The sequence below is a fragment of the Prinia subflava genome, chromosome 24 (genome assembly GCF_021018805.1).
Source record: "Prinia subflava isolate CZ2003 ecotype Zambia chromosome 24, Cam_Psub_1.2, whole genome shotgun sequence".
NCBI classification, from domain to species: domain Eukaryota; kingdom Metazoa; phylum Chordata; class Aves; order Passeriformes; family Cisticolidae; genus Prinia; species Prinia subflava.
The window spans coordinates 5,817,282-5,844,766 of NC_086270.1; the positions used below are offsets into that span (position 1 = coordinate 5,817,282).

The window sequence follows — 27,485 nt, forward strand, 5'->3', positions numbered from 1 at the left end:
CCAAGGCCAGGCTGGACCCTGGGGCTGGAGCAGCCTGGGACAGGGGAGGTGTCCCTGCCATGGCAGGGGTGGCTCTGGGTGGGATTTAAAGTCTTTCCAAAGCATTCTGGGATTTTGTGATTGGAGCTGTGGCTGCAGAACATTTTGTGTCCTGCACTGTGAGGTGTTGTCAGGGGAAATGGGAAGTGTTTAACTGCAGCTCAAATTCAATTTAATCAGTTAGTGCTGCTTTCTGTTCAAAATTCCTTGCAATGCTGTGAGGAGAGTTATTTCTGCACTGTGGCAACAGCAGGAGAGGATAAAAGCTGCATTTGAAGAAGCATGGGAATGACAGAAGCTTAAAAAAAATTGCAAGACACCTGATGTGTGTTAATGTTCATAAATTCTGGAGAGCAGTGGCTCGGCTTTCACCTCCTTCCCGGTGCAGATGGAGAACAGGTTCATCTGTGTTTGGAAATGATTGTTACTCATGGGAGCCTCCTTGCATTTGGAGTTATTTTGGGATTGCATAAAGGGGAGCATGGGGCAAGGTCCCTGCTTTTATCTTCAAGCAGCCTACGCTGTGCTGAGGGTGTGAGGAGAAATCCTGTCTGAAATCAGCCTGAAAACTGAGTGGTTTTGTAAACAAACAGGTCTTTGTTGGGTTGAGGAGGAAATGGAGAGCATAACTTTGATTGTGGTTTAAACCAGCACAGGATTTCACAAGAGCTGTGAAATCAGTTATTGGTGCTTCCTTTGCATCCAGCAACTGATTTACTCCTCAAGTTCAGCCGTGAATTTGCACATCTGCTGCTGGAGTTATTAGCAGGAGCTGATATCAGTCAGGATATTGAATTTGATATCAACCAGGGCATGGAATTTGATATCAACTAAAGGTATTGAAGTGGTTATCAGGATATTAAATTTGATATCAATCAGGGCATGGAATTTGATATCAAATCAAGATATTGAAGTGGTTATCAGGATATTTAATTTGATATCAGTCAGGGTATTGAAACAAATCCCAATCAGGATTTATCACCCTCCTGATGCAGAGGAGAGATGCCCATATCTGATGGTTCTTGTTTGTTCCATGGTAATTTCAGGCAGATTCAGGTTCTTTTAATCTTCAGTTCCTTGAGTTTTATCCCAGCTGAGACAAGGCTCAATTTGTGGCTAATTTGCTGGGAATGTCCCTGTTTTCCCTGGGAATTCCATCCATCCCATCCAGAGGATTTCCTGGGATATTGTGCCTTTGCCACCTGAGGGCCTGGAATTCCTGTGTGGAGGTGATCCCTGGTGAAGCTGTTCCCAAAACTCTGAAGAATGGGAATTGTTCTCTCTGCCCTCCAGAGGCAGGACCCCTGGGCTGTCCCAGCCCGAGGGTGGCTCTGTCCCGTTCCCAGGGTGGCTCTGTCCCGTTCCCAGGGTGGCTCTGTCCCATCCCCGAGGGTGGCTCTGTCCCGTTCCCAGGGTGGCTCTGTCCCATCCCCGAGGGTGGCTCTGTCCCATCCCCAGGGTGGCTCTGTCCCGTTCCCAGGGTGGCTCTGTCCCGTTCCCAGGGTGGCTCTGTCCCGTCCCCGAGGGTGGCTCTGTCCCATCCCCGAGGGTGGCTCTGTCCCGTTCCCAGGGTGGCTCTGTCCCATCCCCGAGGGTGGCTCTGTCCCGTCCCCGGGGTGGCTCTGTCCCGTTCCCAGGGTGGTTCTGTCCCGTCCCCGGGGTGGCTCTGTCCCGTCCCCGGGGTGGCTCTGTCCCGTTCCCGGGGTGGCTCTGTCCCGTCCCCGAGGGTGGCTCTGTCCCGTCCCCGAGGGTGGCTCTGTCCCGTTCCCGGGGTGGCTCTGTCCCGTTCCCGGGGTGGCTCTGTCCCGTTCCCAGGGTGGCTCTGTCCCGTCCCCGGGGTGGCTCTGTCCTGTTCCCGGGGTGGCTCTGTCCTGTTCCCGGGGTGGCTCTGTCCCGTTCCCGGGGTGGCTCTGTCCTGTTCCCGGGATGGCTCTGTCCTGTTCCCGGGATGGCTCTGTCCTGTTCCCGGGGTGGCTCTGTCCCATTCCCGGGGTGGCTCTGTCCCGTTCCCTGGGATCTTTTCCCGTTCCCCACACGTGGCAGGCGCTGCCCTCCCTCCCATCACCATTCCCGAACAGCCCCTGGAGCACGGGAATCCTCAGCAGAAGGGAGAAGAGGGAACTCCTGAGCTTTTCTCTCCCTGTTTTCCTGTCCCTCCAGCAGCAGCTCCCATTTGGCAGGAATTTGTGCTGGGAGCTCCCAGGTGAAGCCAGGAAAACATTTAAATTGCAATATTTTCCCCCTTTTTTTTCCCTTGTGAGTGCAGAGAGGCTGCAGAGTGTCGGTGTGTGAGTGTGTGATGTGTGGGGGGCTCCTGGAACCGGGAGGAAAATCAGGAATGGGGGGATGGAATTGTTCCCTCAGCTTTCACCTCGGAGATACAAATATTTGGATTGTATCAGTTGTCTTTAATGATTGATTCCTGATAGAAGGGAGATGCTTATGGTTTATGTTTGCATTTTATACTTATTTTAATTGTGCTTTGCTTTGTTTTGTTCTTTTTTAATTTTTTTTCCTTTCTTTTTCTTTCCTTTTTTTTAATTGCAGCAGCTGTTGCCGGGTAAAAAGTTTTGGGAATCTGATGATTCCAGCAAAGATGGACCAAAAGGGATATTTCTGGGAGATCAGTGGAGAGACAGTGCTTGGGGAACATCAGGTAGCTCAATTACTTCCTTAATTTAGTTGGGGTTGAAAGCAGAAATGTGCAATTTATTTACTCAGAGTCACTGGCCAGGCTGGATGACACAGCTTTGAAAAGGTTTAAAACCCATCTGGTTTAAATAATAAAAAAGAAATAGAAAACCTCACATTGCTTTGTGTTGAAATTAAGATATCCATGGATGTTAAAATGTTGTCTAATGTGAATATGTATAAATTCGTGTTTATCTGCTTAAAAATCATAAATTACCCTTAAAATTTCAATTTCTGATGTGTTTTCTACCTTGGGAGGGATCAGCTGAAAGAAGATATTGGAGAACAGATGAATAATAATAAAAAACTTCATTTTTGAAGTACTAAACCAAGCAACCAAAACTCATCATTCAGTTAAAAAAAAAAAAAAAAAAAGATGTTTTGAATTAGTATTGACTTAAATCTGCCAAGGATTTTGTTCTTGCATCACAGACTCTCCTTGAATTGGGACTTTGGGGGAGAATATTCAGGTTGGTTTAAGGAAAAAAACCAAACCTGCAAGTGCTGGGTTTGAAATGCTGACCTTTGATTTGTTCTGTCCATGGTTTCTGGTAATGAATCTGCCCTGAAACACTGCTGAGTGTCTGGTGCAGTTCCCAGGAATGGGATTTACCTGGCTGGGTTTTCCCTGATGAAAATATTCATTTTTAAATTGAAAGCTTTGGGATAGTGATAAGGCCTTATTTTATTATTTACATTGAAAAGTGGCCATGAAAAGGGGACAGAGCTTCTCAAACTGTGCCTGGCTGGGTCAGCCTGGGCTTGGGGGGATTTGGGGAGCTGCAGCCTGTCCCAGCCCTCGGGAGCGCCTTGTACCTGCCTTAGTCCAGCCTGGAGCCGAGGGGGATCAGGGCTGAGCCAGGCTTTGGGAGCTGGCCCGGATCTTCCTTGGCCCACAGGATGCCCCTCATGGATCTGGGCTTTCACTCCTCTGCCTCAAAGCTGATTTAGAACCTTTAAAGATGTTTTAGGACTTTTAAAAGCTAAAAGCTGTAGTCCTGCCCTTCCGTCCCCTCCTGGGGACACCGAGTTGGGCAGCAGTGCTAGGTTAAAACTGGCTTTTCCCCTTTTTTGGAAGCTTTATCCCTGAAAAACCTCCCCAGGCCAAGTCCCTTTGTGACCACAGTGATGGGGAGAGGAGGGAGGTTTAGCCAGGAGCAGTGACAGAATGGAATTAACTTTCACCTGCCTCATGAGGAAGCTCCAGTGTCGATATCCTTGGATATTGATGTCCCTTCCTTGTCTCACCAGCCCCTGGCAATTCCAGACCTGCTCTTTCTGACTCCCTGCCTGTTGCCAGGAGCAGAGAATTCCTGCCCTGCTCTCCTTGGGGTCCCTCCCTCCTGCCCAGCCAGGGATTTTTGCAGAGCCCAGAAGGATTTGGGGACTCCCGAGTGTGTCCTGGTTGCACCTCAAAGCCTCAGGCTCCAGGGATGGCAAAAGGAGGACAGGGGGATGAGGAAAAAGAAATGAACTCCCCACAGACCTTTTCTTGAGGAGAGAACAGCCAAGAAAATCTCAGATCATGACATGAAAACAACAATTGATGCAACAAAGGACACAAGGCTGGTGGAGCAGCAGGATCATGTTTTAAATGACAATCCAGAATTTGTTTTTCACTGTACTAATGCCAGAATTTAACTAAAACTGAAAACTATAACTTTGATTTTTTAATGGCAGTCTTTAATTAGTCTTAAATTTCTGAAATTTTACAAGTTTAGTTTTTAAACATAGCTCTCACTTGCAGGTTTACATGTTGCAGTATTTAAAAAATGAGAAAGCCATCCTGGTTTTGCTAATGGACATCAATAGAGTCGCAAAGTTGGCACTTCTCTGTGCAAATAAGCCCCTGGGGAGTACATATTGAATGATTTAATTTGCCTCCTTTGAACAGTTGGATGTGCTTGTGAGAATTTCCCATGTTTTTGTTGCAGATCACTCTGTTTCCCAGCCAATTATGGTTCAGAGGAGACCTGGGCAGGGCTTCCATGTGAACAGCGAGGTGAACTCGGTGCTGTCCCCGCGGTCGGAGAGCGGAGGGCTGGGAGTGAGCATGGTGGAGTACGTGCTGAGCTCGTCTCCTGGAGACTCCTGCCTCAGGAAAGGAGGATTTGTAAGTGCCTGATCCCACAGCCCTGTTCTGTTCTCCCCTTGCTGCTTGGTTTGGTTGGCTGTGAATCATTCTTAGAGGTTTCTTTGCTCTTCCCTCAAACAGGGCAGGTTTAGTCCTTGGCTGGGGGATGTGGGATGGGAGATGGGAGGGTGTGGGCATTCCCTGGATCCTTGGAAAAGCCCCCCAGCAGAAACGCCCCATCCAAACTAGTGCTTGGAAAAGGTTCCACAAGCCTCTCCACTGAGCCTGTGGTGCTGCCTCAGTACAAAAACCCCGTGAGATGATGCCAGAAAATGGGATCCCAGCTCCAAACCCGTTCTTTACGTGATGATAACTGTCATGGCAGGATGTTTATCCTTGTCCTGTAGGTTCTTTTGTGCTGTTCTTTGGGATAACTCCCTCCCCCAGTAACTACACTGGTCTCACCTTTCCCTGGGGTCCCTGCCTGCTGGCTGGGTGTGTTTCACAGCTGGGGCTGCTGCCTGGGCAGGTCATTTCCTGGGGAAGAGGCAGCACCTCTGTGTTTGTGGGACAGGGAGGGAGCACAGCCTCGGATTGAGGATGTGTGTGGGGAGAGGTGGCACCAAGCCCGGCCCTGCAGTGGGGAAAACGGCTCCAGAAATTGTGGAAAAGCATCCCGTGGGTGCTCCTTTGCAGCTTCCCTCAGCCCTCCTGGGGCTGCTGGCTCTCCTTAGGGGATGCCTGAGAACCTGGGAGAGCCCTGCGGGGAGCAGGGAAGATTTTTGGGGTGGGAACACCCAGGGCAAGGAGCCAGTTTGTCCCAGCTGGGGGTCAGGGAGGGGTTTTCTGCTCAGCACAGTCAGGGTGACAGTGGTGACACAGCTGCCACTGCTGAACACTCCTTGTGTGGGGAATATTGCTCCAAAGCTGGATTTACAAGTGGCATTTCCAAGTAATATTAAAGAAGCACAATTTTATTTCCTTCCAGAATCAACACCAAAAGGTTTTTGCTTTCAGAACAATTTTTTTCTCTAAATATGAGGGAAAAATCCATCCCTCCAATCAGAGAGAGTGGGAAAAGGGTTTAGTGGATAGAGGCAGAAGTGTTGTGTGCAGAGCACTTCTGCCTCCAGTCAAGTGGAAGGCAGAGTTTGGATGTCTGTCCCTGTCACAGCACCAAAGCTGCCTCTGATAAATATGTTTATATGCCCCTTGCTGGTTTTTATCATAAATTATGTTGTTTTTCCTCTCCCTTTTGTTGTTCAAAACACTGCCCCAGGCATCATCACCCTTTATTCTCCTCCCAAGTGAAATAAAATTCAGTCACGCTGCAAATGTAACGCCACTCATGAAATGCCCAGTAGAACAGAAATCCTTTTTTTCCCCCTCTTTTTTTCCCCCCTTTTCCTCCAAAGAATTGTGCTTCAGGATTACAGGAGCCAATGGCTGAGGCAGTGATTTATTTGAGTGTTTTTAAATGAGTTGTGCCTTGGAATTCACTGTTGATGCCTCCAAAACTCAGGTGATTTTCAAACACTGACTTGTCCAGTCAGGAGCTGTCTCTGAGCCAGGCACTTCAGAGAGGCACTAATTCACTTTATGCCCCTGCAGCATTTGCTGGTGTTGATTTTGAAGTGCTTAAGTCCCATCTAGAGAGAGAATTCCTTAAAATTATTTTGGGATGGGATTTTTAGAGCCTATAGAAGCAAACTTTGAGTTACTGAATGGAAGAAACCTGAATAGATAAAACCCTTCTTGGAAGAGTGAGAATTAATTCTCTTTATTTCTTTGATTATTATTAAGTATTTTGCATTTTTACCTATTTTTATAGGAATTAATGTTTACAAGGGTCTTCTTTTATTGTGACGTGTCTTTGATTTGTTACCATCTCAGGGTAACTGGAGAATTGATCTGAAAACTCAGCTTATTAAAACAATGTCTCTTTTGCCCAGGGGCCAAGGGATGCAGAGAGTGATGAGAATGACAAAGGGGATAAGAAAAACAAGGGCACGTTTGATGGAGATAAATTGGGAGATCTGAAGGAGGAGGGGGATGTGATGGATAAATCCAATGGTTTGCCTGTTCAGAACGGGATCGACGCCGATGTCAAAGATTTCAGGTATGTGCGTTGGTGGTTATTAATTAATCAGTTAATCATTAATCAGTGCTGGAGTCTAGCCTCTGCCACCAGCTCAGCCCCTCCAGGCTCTCACTCTGTCCCTTGCGGTGCTGTGGTGGAGAGAATCAGAAAGGGAAAAGTGAAAACTCCTGGGCTGAGGTGAAAACATTTCAATGGGGAAAGGAAAACTGGGCATGGAAGTGAAGCTGAGCCAGGAATTCATCCTGCACTTCCCAGGGGAAGGGATCAGCCATTCCATCATTCCCAGGAAAGCCTTGGGAGTCACCAGAGCAGCTCCCTGCCCAGGAAAGGCTCAGGGAGCTGGGGCTGTTCAGCCTGGAGAGGAGCCCTCAGCCCTGGGTGTCCCCCTGGGTGTCCGCATCCCTCTGTCTGTCCCTGTGTCCGTCCCTGTCTGTCTGTCTGTCTGTCCCTGTGTCCGTCCCTGTGCGCAGGGAGGGCAGAGCAGCCCCAGGCTCTGCTCCAGGCCCAGCAGTGCCCCCAGAGCCACGGGCAGGGGCTGAGCCCAGCAATTCCCTGCACAGGGGCACAACTTCTGCCCTGGGCAGTGCCAGCCCTGAGCAGAGCCCAGAGAGGGGCTGGACTCTCCTCCCTGGGGCATTCCAGAGCCACATGGACACGATGCTGTGCCCTGAGCTCTGGGATGGCCCTGCTGGGGCAGGGAGTGGCCCCAGTGACCCTCTGGGATCCTCCCAGCCTGACCCAGTCTGGGATTCTGTGACAGTGCCTGAAGACCAAGCAGCACACTCCAAACACCCTGCCCTTCTCTCTTCCCTCAGCTCTGGGTGCTGTGGGCTGGGACATCACAGAATCCCAGAATGGGTTGTGGTGGAAAGGACGTTAAAGGTCCTCTCATCCCACCCTGCCATGGCAGGGACCCCTCCCCCTGTCCCAGGCTGCTCCAGCCCCAGTGTCCAGCCTGGCCTTGGGCACTGCCAGGGATCCAGGGGCAGCCACAGCTGCTCTGGGCACCTGTGCCAGGGCCTACCCACCCTCAGTGTGGCAAACTCCTTCCTTTATCTGATCCAAATGATTTTATCAATGGATTATAAATTCTCTTTTATCAAATCCCTTGGATCAGTTGGGATCAGCTGGCCCAGCTGTGTCCCCCTGTGTCACTGGTGGGGTGAGGAGCAGAACAGCCCCTGGCTCTGGGCAGGCCCTGCCCAGCAGTACCTGAGGCATCCCTGTGGAATCAGCCCAATTCCAAACCTGCACGGGCACTTGGTGGTTTTGGGAAGATTTTTCCACGCTGTAGCAGAAGCTCCAGCTCCCAGGGATGTTCTGAATGTCCTCAGGGAAGCTCAGGGAGGAGATGGGAACACCTGAGAGCCCAGGGTTCTGTGTGATCCTGGGTTATTTCCACCTCTGTTTTTAATCCCTCTGTGTGGGATTCCTGTGGAAACCCCTATGGAAAGTGTTTGCTCTGCTCATGTCCTGCTCCAGATTACAGCTGGGGGGATGGATTTGTTCCTTGCAGCTCTGCAGGGGTGGAAACCTCCTGAAATTGTGGCTGTTGATGTAATTGATACATTTGTATTCCTCACTCCCTTATGTGGCTCCTGGTGGCCTGTAGGAAAACTGGGAAGGCCAAACAAATGGGAAAATAAACTGGAAAAGCCAAACAAAGTGCTGGGAAATGCTCATTCCTGGCTCTTCCATGGATATGAAGCATTCCCATGGCTCCCAGTCCTTATTCTGTGTGATCAGGAGCCCGTGGCAGCTGCCTTGGAATGGTGGTAAGTGAGGTTTGGTGCCAGAGCCTCACACAGTTCAAAATCACCGAATACTTCCATTAAATAGAACTATTGGGGGAGATGGCTGTCGTGGCTGACTCTCAAATAAGGAGAAAACAGAAACTGAATTTTTTTTGCATTTTTACTGTAACAGGTGTTTGAGGCTGGGGACTAGGGGTTATTTTTTGTTTGTTTTTAAAATACATCAATTTCTATGTAGAATTAACTCAGGGAACTATTTCAGACTGTATTTTTTATTTATTCCCCCCTTTCTTACACCACCTCCAGGCAGTTCTGGTGGGTCTGATGCTGGGCTGGAGCATTCCTGTTTTTATTTTTTTAAATACATCAATTTCTGTGTAGATTCAACTTTGAGAACTATTTCAAACCATCTCTTTATTTTTTTTCTTGTCTTCTACAACACTTCCAGGGAGTTCTGGTGGGTCTGGGGTTGCTGGAGCATTCCTGCTTTTATTTTTTGTTTATTTTTTAAAATATATCCATTTCTCTATAGAATTCTCTCAGGGAAATATTTCAGACCATCTTTTTTTATTTTTCCGTCTCTTCTACAACACCTCCAAGCAGTTCTGGTGGGTCTGGGGGTGTGATATTGAAATGGATCATCCCCGCCTTTATTTTGTATTTTTACATATAAATCAATTTTGTATTTTTACAAATAAATGAATAAGTAATAATAAATAAAGTCTGCCCAGGGAGGTGGTGGAGTCACCATCCCTGGATGAGTTCAAACAAAGACTGGATGTGGCACTGGTGCCATGGTTTAGTTGAGGTGTTAGGGCTGGGTAGGACTTGGTGATCTTGAAGGTCTCTTCCAGCCTGGTGAGATTCTGTGATTCTGTGTAATTTCTCCATCCAATTAACTTGGCAGCTGTTTCAGACCATCTCTTTATTTTTCCCCTCTCTTGCACAGCACCTGCTGATTTCTGATGGATCTGAGGGTGTGATGGAGCATTCCCGACTTTAGTTTTTAGTTGTTTAAATGCACCAATTTCTCACAGAGTTAATCTGGAGAGCTGTTTCAGCCCATGTCTGTGTTTCCCCCTGTGCCCAGCCCCTCCAGGGGGTTCTGGGGCTGAGGTGCTGGCCTGGAGCTCTCCTGCCCTTTCTCCTGACGCGTTCTTCTCTCCCCGCAGCCGCACGCCCGGGAACTGCCAGAACTCAGCCAGCGAGGTGGATCTGCTGGGCCCCAGCCAGAACGGCTCCGAGGGGCTGGCCCAGCTGGCCAGCACCAACGGGGCCAAGCCCGTGGAGGACTTCTCCAACATGGAATCGCAGAGCGTGCCGCTGGATCCCATGGAGCACGTGGGCATGGAGCCGCTGCAGTTCGACTATTCCGGCACGCAGGTCCCCGTGGACTCGGCCGCCGCCACCGTGGGGCTCTTCGACTACAACTCCCAGCAGCAGGTGAGGAGCTGCTCCTGATCCATCCCCGGGGATCGGGGGTGGGATGAGCCTGGCATCCTGTCTCGGGAAAAGGGATGGAGGAGGGTTGGAAGTGTTCTTGTGTGTCCTTCCTGGGAGCCGGGGCAGATCTGCTTCCCCTGGCAGCTGGAATAAACTGAATTCCCCAGCAATTCCCACAGCGCAGCCCTCTCTGGTCACCCCGAGTGTCTCAAAGAGCTGGCATGGAAAAAGAGCTTTAAAGTAGTACAAAGTGCTAAAAAACCCCCAAACACTTGGAGCCTGAGAAGTGACTGAGCCCCAGCACCTGCTCAGCCCAGGTGTGAGCCCCACGTTAGGTTTTGTTGAGCCCCACGTTGGGTTTTGTTGAGCCCCACGTTGGGTTTTGTTGAGCCCCACGTTGGGCTTTGTTGAGCCCCACGTTGGGTTTTGTTGAGCCCCACGTTGGGTTTTGTTGAGCCCCACGTTGGGCTTTGTTGAGCCCCACGTTGGGCTTGCCTGAGCCCCACGTTGGGCTTGCCTGAGCCCCACGTTGGGCTTGCCTGAGCCCCACGTTGGGCTTGCCTGAGCCCCACGTTGGGCTTGCCTGAGCCCCACGTTGGGCTTGCCTGAGCCACACACTGGGCTTTGCTGAGCCCTAACTTGGGTTTTGTGTTTTGTTAAGCCCTACATTGGGCCCTGCTGAGCCCCACACTGGGCTTTGCTGAGCCCCACACTGGGCTTTGCTGAGCCCCACACTGGGCTTTGCTGAGCCCCACACTGGGCTTTGCTACCCTAGCCAGAGCAGCCTGAGGCAATTACAAGTTCAACCCTTCTCTACCTGAGCCTGGGTTAAACTCCCAGGGCAGAGTCCAGTACTACAACGCTTTATCTGAGCCTGGCTTAGGCTTGTTTGACCTTTCTCCCACACAAGCCCAGACTCCCTCATGCAGAGCCTCCCTTGGCTCCTGCTGAATGCTGGGCCTGGCTCCAGCAATCGACTCCTGCTCTGCTCCTGTTCCTGCTCGTTTGGGTAATGATTGTAAACTTTATTGCTCTCCCTTTGCAAGTCTGATAGCCCTCAAAGAAGAAGGGAATCCTTTGTTGCAGCTGATTGCAGGGATATATAACTCTCCCTGGCTTCCTAAAATATCTGATTTTTTTAGCAGAAGAGCCTCTGGCACTCTGGAGTGAGGGAAGCCATTGCCAAGTTTGTGCTGAGTTATCACAGTCTTAAAAGCAATGTAAATATCTGTGTTGGAGCTCAATTGGCTGCTCTGTTCTACAGCATCTTTGGGAGGTTAATGATGGAAAATTTAATGATTAAATTAAAGAGCTGCTGTAGAGTTCAAAAAGGGAAAAAATCACACAGTTCCAAGTCTTTGTCTTGCTCTGGTGTAGGGCCTGGGATGCCAGAATTACTTTTAAACCAGGAAAGTTGTGTGTTTTTAGAAACATTAATTCCATTTTAAAAACATTGGGCTCCACAAGTGAGCTGTTTCTGCACAAGCATTAGAGATGGGGCTGGAGCAGCAGGAGTGGGAAGCCTGGAATTTGCATTTTGTCAGGGTTTTCTATTTAAGTGAGGGCTCATTTGCAAGTTCGAGATTTTATTTGTTTCTTCCAGCCTGTAAAAATTAAGATTTCAAATTTGGCATGTCTGGCACCTCACTAGTGGGAATAAACCCTCCCAAAGGAAGGCAGGGCAGGGAAGGGTCCCCGTTTGGGAAGCGATGTGGATTCCTGGCTGGGTTTGGATTTTTTATTTCATACCAAGTGGATGGGCACTGTCCATGTGGAGCTGATGTCACCTCGGTGTCACCAACTGCCTGGGAGTCACGGAATTGCTGAGGTTGGGAAGGATCTCTGAGACCATCGAGTCCGAGCTGTGCCTGATGCCCACCTTGTCCCCAGCCCTGAGTACCACATCCGGAGTCCTTCTTTGGACACCTCCAGGGACAGGCACTCCAAACCTCCCTGGGCAGTTCCCATTCCTGAGCCCCCTTTCCATGGGGAAATTCCTGCTGCTGCCCACCCTGAGCCTCCCCTGGCCCAGCCTGAGGCCGTTCCCTCTCCTCCTTTCCCTGTTCCCTGGGAGCAGAGCCTGACCCCCCCCGGCTGTCCCCTCCTGTCAGGAGCTGTGCAGAGCCACAGGGTCCCCCCTGAGCCTCCTTTTCTCCAGGATGAGCCCCTTCCCAGCTCCCTCAGCCCCTCCTGGGGCTCCAGACCCTTCTGAACTCCATTTCTCTGTTGTGAAGCCCAAATCCCCTCTCGTCTCTCCCTGATTTTGGGGGAGCATTGTGACACAGCTGCTGTCCCTCAGTCTCACCCAGGCCGTGCTGCACTGTCAGACAGGATCTGTTGTTTTCAATTTTCACCCTTGTTGCAGCTTTCACCTGTAGTGAAAGCAAACAGGAGCCTTTTGGCAGCCTGAGGTGCTGTAGTAAAGATCAGGACTCATTGCCCAGCCAGATATGCCCCCTCAGCGCTCTTGGCTCACATTTGTGCCCATTTCATTAACTGCTGATCCCCAAAGCCAGGGGTTCTGGCTGCCCACTGCCACTCTCAGCCTGCATGAAAGGAGTATCTGACTTTGGCCATTCTGCTGTCAGCAGGAAATCTGTCCTGAACATGGGATCTCATCCCTGAAAGTGCCTTCTGGGGCTGTGGGGAAGCATTCCATCCTGGAAGGGATTCCAGGCAGGGCCAGCTCAGGCAGTATGAGGAAGGGGAAGCTTTTACCCATGTGTGATCTGATTAGAGATGTCAGATGTTGATATTGCAGAAGAAACTGACTGAGGGAAATCTGATCCCCCAGCATTCCCATAACTGTGGGGTTGTGCTTCCTTGGAATTCTCTCAGTGAGCTCCTCCACGTGCTGGAAATCATCCTTCATTTGTCTGCACATGGAACTGCCTCACTGAAATGCTGGATGATCTCCCTGAACTCCTCCAGAACCGTGTCAGGGCTTTGTAGCTTTTCACTCCAAATACATTTTCCAGCAGCCTGAAGTGCTGCAGGTGCCCTTATCTGATACCTTTGTAAATTCAGGTTAATATTCCTTTTGCAGAGGTTCCTTGTCCTTTTTCCCCTGCCTCAATCCCACCTTTTAATGCTGATCTGTGGGTTTGGAATGTGGGGCTGTGCTGTCAGCAGATGGAGACAGCGCAGCAGGGCCTTAACAGCTCTTCCTAAATACCTTGAGTTGATGATTCCCAGAGCTCCCGTGGCTTATCTGGCTGAGCAAAGCCTGCAGTTGGGATGGTTTTTCTTGGCTCTGCTTCCTTGGACAGGCTGCAGGATGAAATCTGCAGCTGCAGGGTTGGAGCTGGGCTGAGGTTCTTCGGAGGGAGCTGAGCAAGGCTGTGAATTAGAACAGGGAGAGGGAGAGGTGACAGAATCCTGGAATGGTTTGGGTGGAAAAGGACCTTAAATCCCCTCCAGTGCCACCCCTGCCCTGGCAGGGACCCCTGTCCCAGGCTGCTCCCAGCCCCAGTGTCCAGCCTGGCCTTGGGCACTGCCAGGGATCCAGGGGCAGCCACAGCTGCTCTGGCAATTCCAGCCCAGCCCCTGCCCACCCTGCCAGGGAACAATTCCTGCCCAATCTCCCTCCTAAATTGTCCCTCTCTTAGTTCAAGGCCATTCCCCCTTGTCTGTATTGTAAAAAGTCCCCTCCAGCTTTCCTGCAGACCTTTTATGTCAAATTTTGCAGGGACTAGCTGAGCCCCAAGAGTAAGCAGACAACAAAAAGAGCCAAGAGCAGCAGGTGAAAAGTTGATGGTGAAATCCTGAGGCTCTGAGTAGGTGTGGATTCCTTTTCCCCAGTTTTTCTGATTCCCAGATGGATCATTGAGTTGCATTTAGGAGGTGTGGAAGTTCTCACTGTGTAAAGTGAGCACAAGAGGTGTTTTTTGGGAGATAAATGCTTTTTTGTGCCCTCAAGACAAGGTAATAATAACCCAGCCATTTCCTCTCTGCTTCACTGTGACAGAATCCACATCCACAGGCAGGAAAAGCAGATACCTGGAAAATAAAAACATATGGAGACTTCAAGGGTTGGCTGAAATTTTGCAGCTGAAGAAAGCTAAAAAGCTAAAATTGATGAACTAATAAGAAAGCAGACTCCAAACCTGAGGATGTTCCAGAGGAATCCACATTTCAGGAAGCCGTTTAGGGGATTTATATGGGGTTTTTTCCCCATATTTGCTGATCAGTGAGATGTTGCTGGTCACTCCCACAGAGCCACTGTCCCTCATTCCATGTTCTGCACCTCCTGCTGTCCCTGATCTCCTTGGTGTTTTGCACTCAGGGGTGTCAGTGGAGCTTTGCCCCAGCCCCTGGTGACAGGTGGCACTGAACAGAGCTGCCACCCGGCTTTGTGTGGCACAAATGGCACCTCCGAACAATGAATCGGCAAGAAAAGCAGGTGTGTTGTGCACCCAGCCTGCTCAGGGCGTTTTATGGCCCAGGGAGGCAATAAAGGAGCTGTAGGTCTGATCTTTTCCTCCACAAGGAACATTCTGGTACCCCCTGGGTGTCTGTAGGAGCCCCAGTGTCCTGAGGGATGAGCAGACAAAGCTGTTGGGAGGGTTTGGCACACAGCAGGTTAATTCTGCCTCCCCTCAGTGCTGCATTTCCACCTCATAAACCTGATGCTGATCCCTCAGATGTGTTTTCTCCACCTGAACTTGTAAAAAGACAAAAATAAAGGTGGATTTTCTCACACAGCTTTGCTCACCCTGCTCTCAGGAGAACCAACTCAAATTTTTGCTTTTAATAAAAAAAAAAAATCGAGTTTTCTTAATGTTTCTGGACTTCTTCTTGATGGTTGTGGGTTTCTGCCAAAAATTTGGGCAGAATTATTGCCGCTTCTGCCAGCAGTTCACTTGTCTGAAAGGAGGGCAGGATTATAGGTGAGAAAATCGCAGGCATTTGGGCATCCAAGTCCTTTCTGAGGGAGTGGAGGGAGAAAACGCTGCTCGAAGCGCTCTGTGAAGTCATTCCCACCTTGGAAATCATCCCTGGAAGTGAGAGGGGATGGATACACTGGATAATTTCAGAGGAGATGTTCAGCTGGTGTGTCCTTAAATGTTTTCATTAGAACTGAAAGTGATGAATTCAAGGATTTCCTTTAGAGAGAGGCAAAAGAAGCTGGGAAGAAACTTTTAGTAAGGCCCTGGAGAAACAAAAAAAATCCCTAAACCCTCAGCAGAAATACTTTAAGTGAATCCTATTTTGTTTCTTAGTGAGAAATAAGTTCTCAGTAATCTTGAGAATCGAGCAGGGAGACTGCAGGTTAAGGAATGTTTGGTCTGGGGTTTGTCCACCTCAGGCTGTGTCCCCTCTGGTGGCTCTGATGGCGTCTTGGGTGTCTCAGACTTGGCTCTGCAGCCCATTGCCATCCTATTGTACACTTCAGCAGACTGGGAGGGTGCACTGGTGTCACTGGTGTCACTGCCAACACCTGATATACTCCTGGTGACTGCAGGCTGCAGCTGTGTGTGAGCAGGAGCTGGGATAAATCCTTTGGGGTTGAGAGGGAGCAGCAGAGGGAAAACCCAGCTGGGGATGGCTGGGCTGCAGAAATGTGGGGTTTTCAGCTGGATTAACACATCGATTCCAAAGAGTTCAGATATTTTGAGATGTAGGGTGGAATATCTGTGGAGGTGAAAGGAAATGTGCTGTGAATGGGTTGCTGGAAGAAGAAGGAGTTGCTGCTTTTTGTGTCTGAGTTAGGGCAGTGTTGGTGTGTTTGTGTCTGAGTTCAGCAGTGTTGGTGTGTTTGTGTCTGAGTTCAGCAGTGTTGGTGTGTTTGTGTCTGAGTTAGGGCAGTGTTGGTGTGTTTGTGTCTGAGTTAGGGCAGTGTTGGTGTGTTTGTGTCTGAGTTAGGGCAGTGTTGGTGTGTTTGTGCCTGAGTTCAGCAGTGTTGGTGTGTTTGTGTCTGAGTTAGGGGCAGTGTTGGTGTGTTTGTGTCTGAGTTAGGGCAGTGTTGGTGTGTTTGTGCCTGAGTTCAGCAGTGTTGGTGTGTTTGTGTCTGAGTTAGGGCAGTGTTGGTGTGTTTGTGTCTGAGTTCAGCAGTGTTGGTGTGTTTGTGTCTGAGTTAGGGGCAGTGTTGGTGTGTTTGTGTCTGAGTTCAGCAGTGTTGGTGTGTTTGTGTCTGAGTTCAGCAGTGTTGGTGTGTTTGTGTCTGAGTTCAGCAGTGTTGGTGTGTTTGTGTCTGAGTTCAGCAGTGTTGGTGTGTTTGTGTCTGAGTTCAGCAGTGTTGGTGTGTTTGTGTCTGAGTTAGGGCAGTGTTGGTGTGTTTGTGTCTGAGTTAGGGCAGTGTTGGTGTGTTTGTGTCTGAGTTAGGGCAGTGTTGGTGTGTTTGTGTCTGAGTTCAGCAGTGTTGGTGTGTTTGTGTCTGAGTTAAGCAGTGTTGGTGTGTTTGTGTCTGAGTTCAGCAGTGTTGGTGTGTTTGTGTCTGAGTTCAGCAGTGTTGGTGTGTTTGTGCCTGAGTTCAGCAGTGTTGGTGTGTTTGTGTCTGAGTTCAGCAGTGTTGGTGTGTTTGTGTCTGAGTTAGGGCAGTGTTGGTGTGTTTGTGTCTGAGTTAGGGCAGTGTTGGTGTGTTTGTGTCTGAGTTAGGGCAGTGTTGGTGTGTTTGTGTCTGAGTTCAGCAGTGTTGGTGTGTTTGTGTCTGAGTTAGGGCAGTGTTGGTGTGTTTGTGTCTGAGTTAGGGCAGTGTTGGTGTGTTTGTGTCTGAGTTAGGGCAGTGTTGGTGTGTTTGTGCCTGAGTTCAGCAGTGTTGGTGTGTTTGTGTCTGAGTTAGGGCAGTGTTGGTGTGTTTGTGTCTGAGTTCAGCAGTGTTGGTGTGTTTGTGTCTGAGTTCAGCAGTGTTGGTGTGTTTGTGTCTGAGTTCAGCAGTGTTGGTGTGTTTGTGTCTGAGTTCAGCAGTGTTGGTGTGTTTGTGCCTGAGTTAGGGCAGTGTTGGTGTGTTTGTGTCTGAGTTAGGGCAGTGTTGGTGTGTTTGTGTCTGAGTTCAGCACTGTTGGTGTGTTTGTGTCTGAGTTAGGGCAGTGTTGGTGTGTTTGTGTCTGAGTTAGGGCAGTGTTGGTGTGTTTGTGTCTGAGTTCAGCAGTGTTGGTGTGTTTGTGTCTGAGTTCAGCAGTGTTGGTGTGTTTGTGCCTGAGTTCAGCAGTGTTGGTGTGTTTGTGTCTGAGTTAAGGAGTGTTGGTGTGTTTGTGCCTGAGTTCAGCAGTGTTGGTGTGTTTGTGTCTGAGTTAGGGCAGTGTTGGTGTGTTTGTGTCTGAGTTCAGCAGTGTTGGTGTGTTTGTGCCTGAGTTCAGCAGTGTTGGTGTGTTTGTGTCTGAGTTCAGCAGTGTTGGTGTGTTTGTGTCTGAGTTCAGCAGTGTTGGTGTGTTTGTGTCTGAGTTAGGGCAGTGTTGGTGTGTTTGTGTCTGAGTTCAGCAGTGTTGGTGTGTTTGTGTCTGAGTTCAGCAGTGTTGGTGTGTTTGTGTCTGAGTTAGGGGCAGTGTTGGTGTGTTTGTGTCTGAGTTAGGGCAGTGTTGGTGTGTTTGTGCCTGAGTTAGGGGCAGTGTTGGTGTGTTTGTGTCTGAGTTAGGGCAGTGTTGGTGTGTTTGTGTCTGAGTTAGGGCAGTGTTGGTGTGTTTGTGTCTGAGTTAGGGCAGTGTTGGTGTGTTTGTGTCTGAGTTAGGGGCAGTATTGGTGTGTTTGTGTCTGAGTTCAGCAGTGTTGGTGTGTTTGTGTCTGAGTTCAGCAGTGTTGGTGTGTTTGTGTCTGAGTTCAGCAGTGTTGGTGTGTTTGTGCCTGAGTTAGGGGCAGTGTTGGTGTGTTTGTGTCTGAGTTAGGGCAGTGTTGGTGTGTTTGTGTCTGAGTTCAGCAGTGTTGGTGTGTTTGTGTCTGAGTTAGGGCAGTGTTGGTGTGTTTGTGTCTGAGTTAGGGCAGTGTTGGTGTGTTTGTGTCTGAGTTAGGGCAGTGTTGGTGTGTTTGTGCCTGAGTTCAGCAGTGTTGGTGTGTTTGTGCCTGAGTTCAGCAGTGTTGGTGTGTTTGTGTCTGAGTTAGGGCAGTGTTGGTGTGTTTGTGTCTGAGTTAGGGCAGTGTTGGTGTGTTTGTGTCTGAGTTAGGGCAGTGTTGGTGTGTTTGTGTCTGAGTTCAGCAGTGTTGGTGTGTTTGTGCCTGAGTTAGGGCAGTGTTGGTGTGTTTGTGTCTGAGTTCAGCAGTGTTGGTGTGTTTGTGTCTGCGTTAGGGCAGTGTTGGTGTGTTTGTGTCTAAATTAGGGGCAGTGTTGGTGTTTTTGTGCCTGAGTTCAGCACTGTTGGTGTGTTTGTGTCTGAGTTAGGGCAGTGTTGGTGTGTTTGTGTCTGAGTTAGGGCAGTGTTGGTGTGTTTGTGTCTGAGTTAGGGCAGTGTTGGTGTGTTTGTGCCTGAGTTCAGCAGTGTTGGTGTGTTTGTGTCTGAGTTAGGGGCAGTGTTGGTGTGTTTGTGCCTGAGTTAGGGCAGTGTTGGTGTGTTTGTGTCTGAGTTAGGGCAGTGTTGGTGTGTTTGTGTCTGAGTTCAGCAGTGTTGGTGTGTTTGTGCCTGAGTTCAGCAGTGTTGGTGTGTTTGTGTCTGAGTTAGGGGCAGTGTTGGTGTGTTTGTGCCTGAGTTAGGGCAGTGTTGGTGTGTTTGTGTCTGAGTTAGGGCAGTGTTGGTGTGTTTGTGCCTGAGTTCAGCAGTGTTGGTGTGTTTGTGTCTGAGTTCAGCAGTGTTGGTGTGTTTGTGTCTGAGTTCAGCAGTGTTGGTGTGTTTGTGTCTGAGTTAGGGCAGTGTTGGTGTGTTTGTGTCTGAGTTAGGGCAGTGTTGGTGTGTTTGTGCCTGAGTTCAGCAGTGTTGGTGTGTTTGTGTCTGAGTTAGGGCAGTGTTGGTGTGTTTGTGTCTGAGTTAGGGGCAGTGTTGGTGTGTTTGTGCCTGAGTTCAGCAGTGTTGGTGTGTTTGTGTCTGAGTTAGGGCAGTGTTGGTGTGTTTGTGTCTGAGTTCAGCAGTGTTGGTGTGTTTGTGTCTGAGTTAGGGCAGTTTTGGTGTGTTTGTGTCTGAGTTCAGCAGTGTTGGTGTGTTTGTGTCTGAGTTAGGGCAGTGTTGGTGTGTTTGTGTCTGAGTTAGGGCAGTGTTGGTGTGTTTGTGTCTGAGTTAGGGGCAGTGTTGGTGTGTTTGTGTCTGAGTTCAGCAGTGTTGGTGTGTTTGTGCCTGAGTTCAGCAGTGTTGGTGTGTTTGTGTCTGAGTTAGGGGCAGTATTGGTGTGTTTGTGTCTGAGTTAGGGCAGTGTTGGTGTGTTTGTGTCTGAGTTCAGCAGTGTTGGTGTGTTTGTGTCTGAGTTAGGGCAGTGTTGGTGTGTTTGTGCCTGAGTTCAGCAGTGTTGGTGTGTTTGTGTCTGAGTTCAGCAGTGTTGGTGTGTTTGTGCCTGAGTTCAGCAGTGTTGGTGTGTTTGTGCCTGAGTTCAGCACTGTTGGTGTGTTTGTGTCTGAGTTAGGGCAGTGTTGGTGTGTTTGTGTCTGAGTTAGGGGCAGTGTTGGTGTGTTTGTGTCTGAGTTCAGCAGTGTTGGTGTGTTTGTGCCTGAGTTCAGCACTGTTGGTGTGTTTGTGTCTGAGTTAGGGCAGTGTTGGTGTGTTTGTGTCTGAGTTAGGGGCAGTGTTGGTGTGTTTGTGTCTGAGTTCAGCAGTGTTGGTGTGTTTGTGTCTGAGTTCAGCAGTGTTGGTGTGTTTGTGTCTGAGTTCAGCAGTGTTGGTGTGTTTGTGTCTGAGTTAGGGGCAGTGTTGGTGTGTTTGTGTCTGAGTTCAGCAGTGTTGGTGTGTTTGTGTCTGAGTTCAGCAGTGTTGGTGTGTTTGTGTCTGAGTTCAGCAGTGTTGGTGTGTTTGTGTCTGAGTTCAGCAGTGTTGGTGTGTTTGTGTCTGAGTTAGGGCAGTGTTGGTGTGTTTGTGTCTGAGTTCGGGCAGTGTTGGTGTGTTTGTGTCTGAGTTAGGGCAGTGTTGGTGTGTTTGTGTCTGAGTTCGGGCAGTGTTGGTGTGTTTGTGTCTGAGTTCGGGCAGTGTTGGTGTGTTTGTGTCTGAGTTAGGGGCACTGTTGGTGTGTTTGTGCCCGGTTTAAGGACACTGTATTTTGTGCCTGCTGTTTGTGCTCTGTGCCTGATTTGAGGGGTGTTTGTCTCTGGTTTCAGGACACTGTTTGTGTTTTGTGCCTGATCAAAGCACACTTGGAGTCAGTTATAGGAGTATTTGTGCCCGGTTTAAGGTCTGTTTGTGCCTGGTTTAAGGGTGTTGGTGCCCAGTTTAAGGACTGTTTATGCCCGGTTTAAGGACTGTTTATGCCCAGTTTAAGGACTGTTTATGCCCAGTTTAGTGGCTCTCTGTGCCCAGTTTAAGGGTGTTTGTGCCTGGTTTAAGGACTGTTTGTGCCCAGTTTAAAAACTGTTTATGCCCAGTCTAAGGGCTGTTTTTGCCCAGTTTAAGGTGTTAGTGCCCAGTTTAAGGGTGTTTGTGCCTGGTTTAAGGGCTGTTTGTGCCCAGTTTCAGGACTGTTTATGCCCAGTTTAGTGGCTCTCTGGGCCCGGTTTAAGGGTGTTTGTGCTCTCCCACAGCTGTTCCAGAGGCCCAACGCGCTGGCCGTGCAGCAGCTGACAGCAGCCCAGCAGCAGCAGTACGCCCTGGCCGCTGCCCACCAGCCACACATAGGTGAGTCTGCCTCTCCCGCAGCCCCTGCCACTGCCCTGCTCCTCATCCGTGGGGAAAACACGGGGGAAGAGGATTGGGGGGGGTTTAAAGTGTGTTACAGATGATAATCAGCGCATAGCAGGAGTGTGCTGTTAAGGATTTGTGGGTGTCTCCTGCACACTTGAGAAGCCTTTTAAAGGAGTTCCCTGTCTGGCAGGACTGACACTCTCACCCTCCTGAGGGTGCTGGTCAGTCTGAGAGGCTTTGGAAGTCTCTAAGTGAAGCATAAATCAGGGTAACAGCACCGTGAAGTGAGGGGAAATGCACAACTTCATATCAGCTGAATGTGCTGCCTGGGGTCTTAAAAGTGAAAAATGTCATTTATGCAAACACATGATTGATATTAATAAAAATTATTCATAAAAAATATTTATTAACTGGGAATAAAGCACTTAATCATGTGTAGAAAACCAGGAAAACTGTAGAAGGGCTGCTCCTGGATGATTAAACTTTAATGTTTCCAGCACAATAAGCAATTTGTGGTGGTTCTTCCTGCCCAAAACCCAATAAACATGTTGGGCTCTCCCAGCTCTGTGCTGTGCCCTTGTGTGCTCAGTGGAGTCCAGGGACTGCAATGGTTCAGCTTTTAACTTCCTGCCCTGCACACCCCTGTCCCAGCCTCCTGGGCTTTCTCTAATGATTAAACTGTCCCCCTGCAGGGGCTGGGAATGCTTTTCCACTCCTGAACCTTTCCAGACTGAGCAGGTGGAATGCTGGGGTCCTGTGGTGGGCATGGAGCTCAGAATGGGGTGGGTTGGGTCCTGATTTACTCGCTGTAGGAAATACAGAGTAGTAACAAGCTCCAGTCTCCTGAACAGGGTCTGTCTGCCCTGCAGAAGCATCTGAGCTGTTGGATATAAAGGATTTTACCTCCTCAGGAGCATTGAATCCTTGGAATTGGGTTTTTTTAATGCCACATGTCTCCTCTGCCCATCAACACTCACTGCTTGTTCCCTCCCTGTAGAAAACCTGTAAAAAACTCAAACCATGAAGCCAGCCCGAGTCTGGCATTGGCCAGGCAGCAGCAGGGGGTCGTGCTGGGGCTGCAGTCCCCTTGAGTTTGTTTTTGCTGACAGGAATGTTTCCAGCAGGTCTGGCTCCCGCTGCCTTTGTTCCCAACCCCTACATCATCAGCGCGGCGCCTCCGGGGACGGATCCGTACGCGGCCGGGCTGGCGGCGGCTGCCACGTTAGGTGAGAAACTGCAGCTCTGCCTTCCCCACCACTCCCTGCTCCAGACTGCTCTGGGTCTGACTGCTGAAGGGAAACAGCAGCACATCAGCATTTCTGTGGGGAGAATTGATAGAATGGTGTGGCTGTGAGTAAAACCGGAATTTGTCATTGAATCTGGTGGTGAAACAAGATAATTTTTGTTTAATGTGTGCTGTGGGGTCAGGCTCATAGGGCAAATGGGAAGGCAGCCACTCACAGACACAAATATTGCTCCATTTTTGGAGTGTTTTGGTGACTGACAGTAGCAAGGAAGCCCTCTGACATCAAATTTACGAAAGGCTGGAAAGATGCAGAATGTGTTTCCTGCCAGGAAGGTTGTTTCTCCTTTCTCTTCAGCTCGTGATGCATTCTGCAAACGAGCTCTTCCCTGAAATTCTGCTGGGAATTTCCACTTCCTGGGAGGTAAACACATCCATATCAGCTGAGGCTCATGCTGGGAAGGTGCCCTTTTCCAAATGGTAGCCAAGATGGAGCCTCTGCTCTTCCTGCAGGATCTTCCTCCAGATATTCCAGTATCAGTTCCTAATTCCTCCTGTCACAGCCTGAATTGGTGATCCTGGAGGTGCCAGCTCCGTGCCACAGCTTATCAGTGGGGACAGGGTGAACGTTGGACTGCTGCTGTGGGTGCCATAAAGCTTTTGCCCAAGCACTGGGACAAAGCAGGAACGTGCTTTTAGAGGATTTTTAAGGAAGAATGTTCTTTAAAGAGGAGAGGATTTTAAAGGAAGAATATGCTTCTAAAGTGTGTTTTAAAAGGAAGAACATGCTTTTAGGAGAGGATTTTTAAAGGAAGAATGTGCTTTTAGAGGAGTATTTTTCTAACCATGCCTGGCTTTCCTTGAGCAAGGCAGAGGGAATGTTCTGTGCTGCTCTGTTTGGACTGGGGCAGTTTGTGCAGGCTCTCACTGCTGCCATGCTCCACTTGAACTTGTACACTCACTTCAATCCTCTTCTTTTGGGTGGCCTGTCCCCAGTCAAACCCACAGACCGGGCTTGTGTGTGGATGTGACACTCTGTGGTTTGGGACACGACTTTGGGCCAGCTCTTACACAACCCCTGCTGAGGTTTTAAGCTTTGAGGCCAGCGTGGGGTCAGCTCTGAAACGGGAATTCAGCGCCTGCTGCCCACTTGGATGGAGTTTTTAGTGGATCACGCAGGTGTATGTAAAGAATTTGGATTGTCATTTGGGATCTGGCCTGGGCTGCTGGGAGTTTTTTGCTGGGAGTTTTTTGCTGGGAGTTTTTTGCTGGGAGTTTTGTGCTGGGATTGTGCAATGCCACGGGGAGATTGGGTGGAGGCAGCACCACGGCGTTGGCAAACAAGTGACGCCGTGACTGCGTGGGACAGAGCCAGGGACGGGAGCACGAGGACTTCTGCTGGTGAGGACTGGATGAACCCTCCTGTGGTGTGGATGGAGCAGGCAGTGAAGGAGCTGAGCTGAGTTGGCCAATTCCAGAGGGAAGTTGAGGGAGGAGCAGAGCGTTGGCAGCCGCGGTTCCAGGCAGAGGGGGAGGTTTGAGAGCGGTTCCTGCACAAAGAGGTTCCTGCTCGGCCTTTCTGCCTCACCTCAGGGCCTCCAGAGCCCATTTCTGGTAACCCCAGAGTGCAGAGGAGCAGCAGGTCAGCAGCTTCATTTCATAGAAAGACCACATGGAACTGGGGCCCATTTCCAGGAAATACAAAGTGTTGGCCACAATTTTTTTTTCTTTTTCTCAGCTCTGCTGAAGCTGCAGCTGCCTGAGCTTGTGCAGACTCTGAGCAGGAGAAAACCCCATCTAGGCTGTGCTTAACTTGGGTTTTGGACATTTGAACTGGAAATAACACCCCAAGGATACCTAAAGCATCCCAAAACTTGGCATCAGGGCCTCTACTTGAATAATTCTAAATTTATGACTCTTGAAAGAAACAAAATAATGTGTAATGCGCTGGGTGTATTTATAGTGTTACACCACTGAGAAACAGGAGTTATTTTAACCCTCTCATCAGGCTTTGGACCCTAGAAATGACAAGATAAACTTCATGTTGATGTTTATTTCAGAAAAGCATCTTTTCTCTCTAGGCCTGTTCAGTTTTGAGAACCCTTTTTTTCTGCCATGACTGAGAGCAGCACTGGAGGAACATGGGACAATTTAAATGTTTATATAAAGCCAAAAAGCCTCCTTGATGTTCCTGGGAGTGTTAAATTGGGAGGACTTGGAGAAGTCTTCTGAGATGGAAGAAATGAGTTTGGGGTTATTGGGAGTTGATTGCTCACAGTTACTCTCAGAGCAGAGAGGAAACTTTTGTGTGTGTTTTATGGCAGAGATAATCTGTCAGTTAAAGTTCTGCCATTATGGCAGGTTTGTCATGATTGTGAGACTGGCAGCTCTAGGATAATGCTCTTCTTTCCCAACAATAGCAGCATTTTAAAGAACAAATTTGAATGCAGAGGGAAGAACTTCCTAGGAAAAAACCTCATTTAGATTTTAAACTGTGGGGAAGATACTGCTGCCTTTGAATTGCCTTCCATCATTTGAGAAAGATGTCACTCAAAATACTGAAAACTTGCCTTTTTTAAGGCCAGTTGGGAAATGATTCCCTCTGGGGTGGAGTGTTCCAGGTATTAAAGTGTTCCTGTTCTTTGTGGAGAGGTGGATATGTGCTGGGATAACCTGGATGCAGGAAAAGCAGAGGCTCCCACAGCAGGTTGTGGGATTTTCAGCCTTGGGTGATGGGAAATGATTCCCTCTGAGCTGAAGTGTTCAAAGGAGAAGAGTCCTGTTCATTGTGGGGAAGTGGGTGAATGCTGGGATAACCTGGTTACAAGAGAAGCAGAGCCTCCCATGGCAGCTTCTGGGATTTTTTTCAGCCTTGGGAGTTTTGAACTGCCCAGGCCCATGGTGCTGAGCTGGGGCAGGTGTGGGGCAGGTGTGGATGTGTGCACACCTCGCCAGGGCTGGGGCTGGGGAGCCCCTGCAGCTGGGTTTATCCAGGTACCCCACAGTGCCAGCCAGGGCAGTCCCTGCCCTTCGAGCTCAGTTCCTCCCTGCCACCCCTCAAAACAGCACTCTGGGGGTGGCTGTGGGTGCCAGGCTGGGAATTCCAAAGGGATCACCCCCAATCCCTGGGAATTGCTGAGCCTCTCTCTGATCTCCCTGAGGCAGCAGGAGCTGGTGTCCCTGCTCCCCAGCCCTGGCTGTTCCTGCAGGAGGGATTGGAGTGTGCAGGCTGAGAGGAGAGCACAGACCCCGTTCTGAGCGCTGCCCCAGCTGGATTCGCTGCTGTTCCCGAAAGGAGCAGCTGTGGGTGTCCAGGGGCTGACGTGTCAGACCCAGCACGGGCAGTATTTGCTTTCAGAGGTGCTGGAGTGGTGTTTGTTTTCCCAGGAATGCCCAGCTCTAACGAGTGCAGAGGCAGGTGCAGCCTGTGCTGCAGGGAGGGAGCAGCTCTGGGTGCTGCTGCAGTCTGGCAGTGATGCCACACTTGCCCTCACTGAGAACTCTGTTCAATAATGAGCCTCTCTCTCCTGTGCTTGGAGCAGCTGAGCCAGACTCGCAGCCCTTTTAAGCCCAGCTGCCTGCAAACTTCAAAGCTTCTGTGGCTGCTCTGCTTTTACACACCCAAGGCTTTGGCAGCAACCTCTGAGTAGGAGAAAAACCCATCCAGGCTGTGCTTGGTTGATAATTAGGAGCTGAGACTAAAATATCCCAGAGAGATGCCCAAATTTTGCCCAGATAAAGGGGGTTGCAGCAACTTCCAGCAGCCTGAGGGCAAATGCAGGTTAATGACTTGCATTAAAAAGGAGCAATTGCAGCTCTTCCCTGTTGGGTGCAGGAGAACCCCAGGAGCTGGGGTCTGATGTGCTTTCAGTGATTATAAACAGGTTAAAATCACTCACTGCTTACCTGTCTGTGCCTGCTGAGGCACCACAGGCACCACCTTCGTGGCACTGATGCATTTGCTGCAGGTTTTTTTTCCATTTTAGCTAGCACTGCTCATGAATTTCCAGGTTGGATGGTAAGAAATGAGCAGTTTTTGCTCCAGATGTGAGTAGGAGAAGCAGATCAGCCTCTCTGATTCTGTAAATCCAGCAAGGATGGGCTTTGGGGTGAGATACGTATCCAGGTGTTCAGCAGCTGCCTGGAATTAGCCAGCACCTCCCTGCTGTGCACAGAGCTGGGCACCTAAATCCTAAATTTGGGGAAAGCATGGTGGTTAAAACCAGAGTGGTATAAGGGGAGTAACTCTTACGTGTTTGAAATATGAATTTAATATTTGGCACAAAGCATGGAATGAATATCCTGAAGTGTGGCTGTGGGAGCAGGAGCTCATCCAGGTCCTTGGCATCCTGCAGGAGTTCAGTTGAGCCTGTTACTTTAAAAAAAATCAAGAAGGGAACAAAAACCAAAAGCAAAAGGGACTTCCAGGATTTTCCCCCTTTGTCACAGCCAGGCTAACACTGAACACTCAGCGTTGTGTTTGCACCTCCCTTTTTTGTCATCCTTTATTTTCCATGGAATCACAGACTTGGGCAGAACCCAAGTGCTGAGTGTCTCTTTAAAAAAAAAAAAATCCCTGTTTTTACTCCAGACATGACCAAGAATCCCTAAAGATTTGTTTGTTCTAGGGTCACTCCTGGCTCTGTCTCTGCCTGAGTTATTCCTGCTGTGGGGAAGGAGCCCTTGCAATGGGGGATGTAGTTGGGAATCAAAGGGAACGTTTCTGCCTTTCTGCTGACCTTTCATAAAGATATCAAGCAGTCATATTAAAAAATGTTATTGGATTCCCATCCATGTTACTTGGTGGGAAGGGCTCCTCCCTCCAGCACTGAGAGCTTCCCCAGCATTGTTCCAACTGGGATTATTTAAGGAGAGAGGCTGCCATTCTGCCATCTCCAAATTTCTGTGCTGTCCTGAGACCTGATAAACACAAGGAATCTTCAAAAGTGAGGCTTTCTCTGTGCTCTCAAAGAGGATTATTATTATTTTTAAGCCTCTTAAGTTTGAGGAAGAAATGTGAAGTGTGAGGAGAGAGTGTGGGAAGGGACAGGATGGTGCTGCCTCTTTTGGGGAGATTTGCAAATGCAAAGCAGGGCTGGAAAAAGAACATTTTAGCACTTGAGGGTTGATGCACTCCAGCTGTGAGGAGGGTTTGGTGGTTTATGGAGGAGCTGAAGGTGGATGGCAGTGAGCTGTCAATGTCATCTGGGATGAGAGGTTGATCTCTATGCTTGAAACGAGGTTCCTCTGTTTGGGTTGGAGATTTTTGTTCCTTGCCTGTAAATAAATAAAATAAAAACATGGAATCACTGCTGGCAGAGTTTGACCTCATGCAGTGCTGAAATTCCAGCTCTGAGTTGAAACTTCACAAAAGGTGTGCCAGAGGTGCCAAATCCCTGTGTGTTTGCCGAGGGTTTCACACGATGCGGTTCAGGCAGCCCCGATGGGCAGGTGCTCT

At 49.4% G+C, this 27,485-nt stretch overlaps 1 protein-coding gene and 1 non-coding gene across 7 annotated transcripts in view; both read left to right on the top strand.

The window, feature by feature from the left end:
• PUM1 (pumilio RNA binding family member 1) overlaps positions 1–27,485 on the top strand; it is an 86,186-nt gene that overhangs the window by 27,271 nt on the left and 31,430 nt on the right. For 2 of the 6 annotated variants that reach the window (XM_063419152.1, XM_063419155.1), the window contains exons 4-9: positions 2,587–2,695; positions 4,665–4,843; positions 6,757–6,923; positions 9,832–10,102; positions 20,685–20,778; positions 21,906–22,010. In XM_063419152.1, the coding sequence (XP_063275222.1) occupies positions 2,587–2,695; positions 4,665–4,843; positions 6,757–6,923; positions 9,832–10,102; positions 20,685–20,778; positions 21,906–22,010 (925 nt within the window). The remainder of the gene's footprint in view (positions 1–2,586; positions 2,696–4,664; positions 4,844–6,756; positions 6,924–9,831; positions 10,103–20,684; positions 20,779–21,905; positions 22,011–27,485) is intronic. The other 4 variants (XM_063419153.1, XM_063419156.1, XM_063419154.1 and 1 more) reach the window with 2 other exon arrangements.
• LOC134561895 (small nucleolar RNA SNORD103/SNORD85) lies at positions 25,493–25,579 on the top strand. The gene has a single exon (XR_010083007.1). It is a non-coding gene; the product is annotated as a small nucleolar RNA SNORD103/SNORD85 (small nucleolar RNA).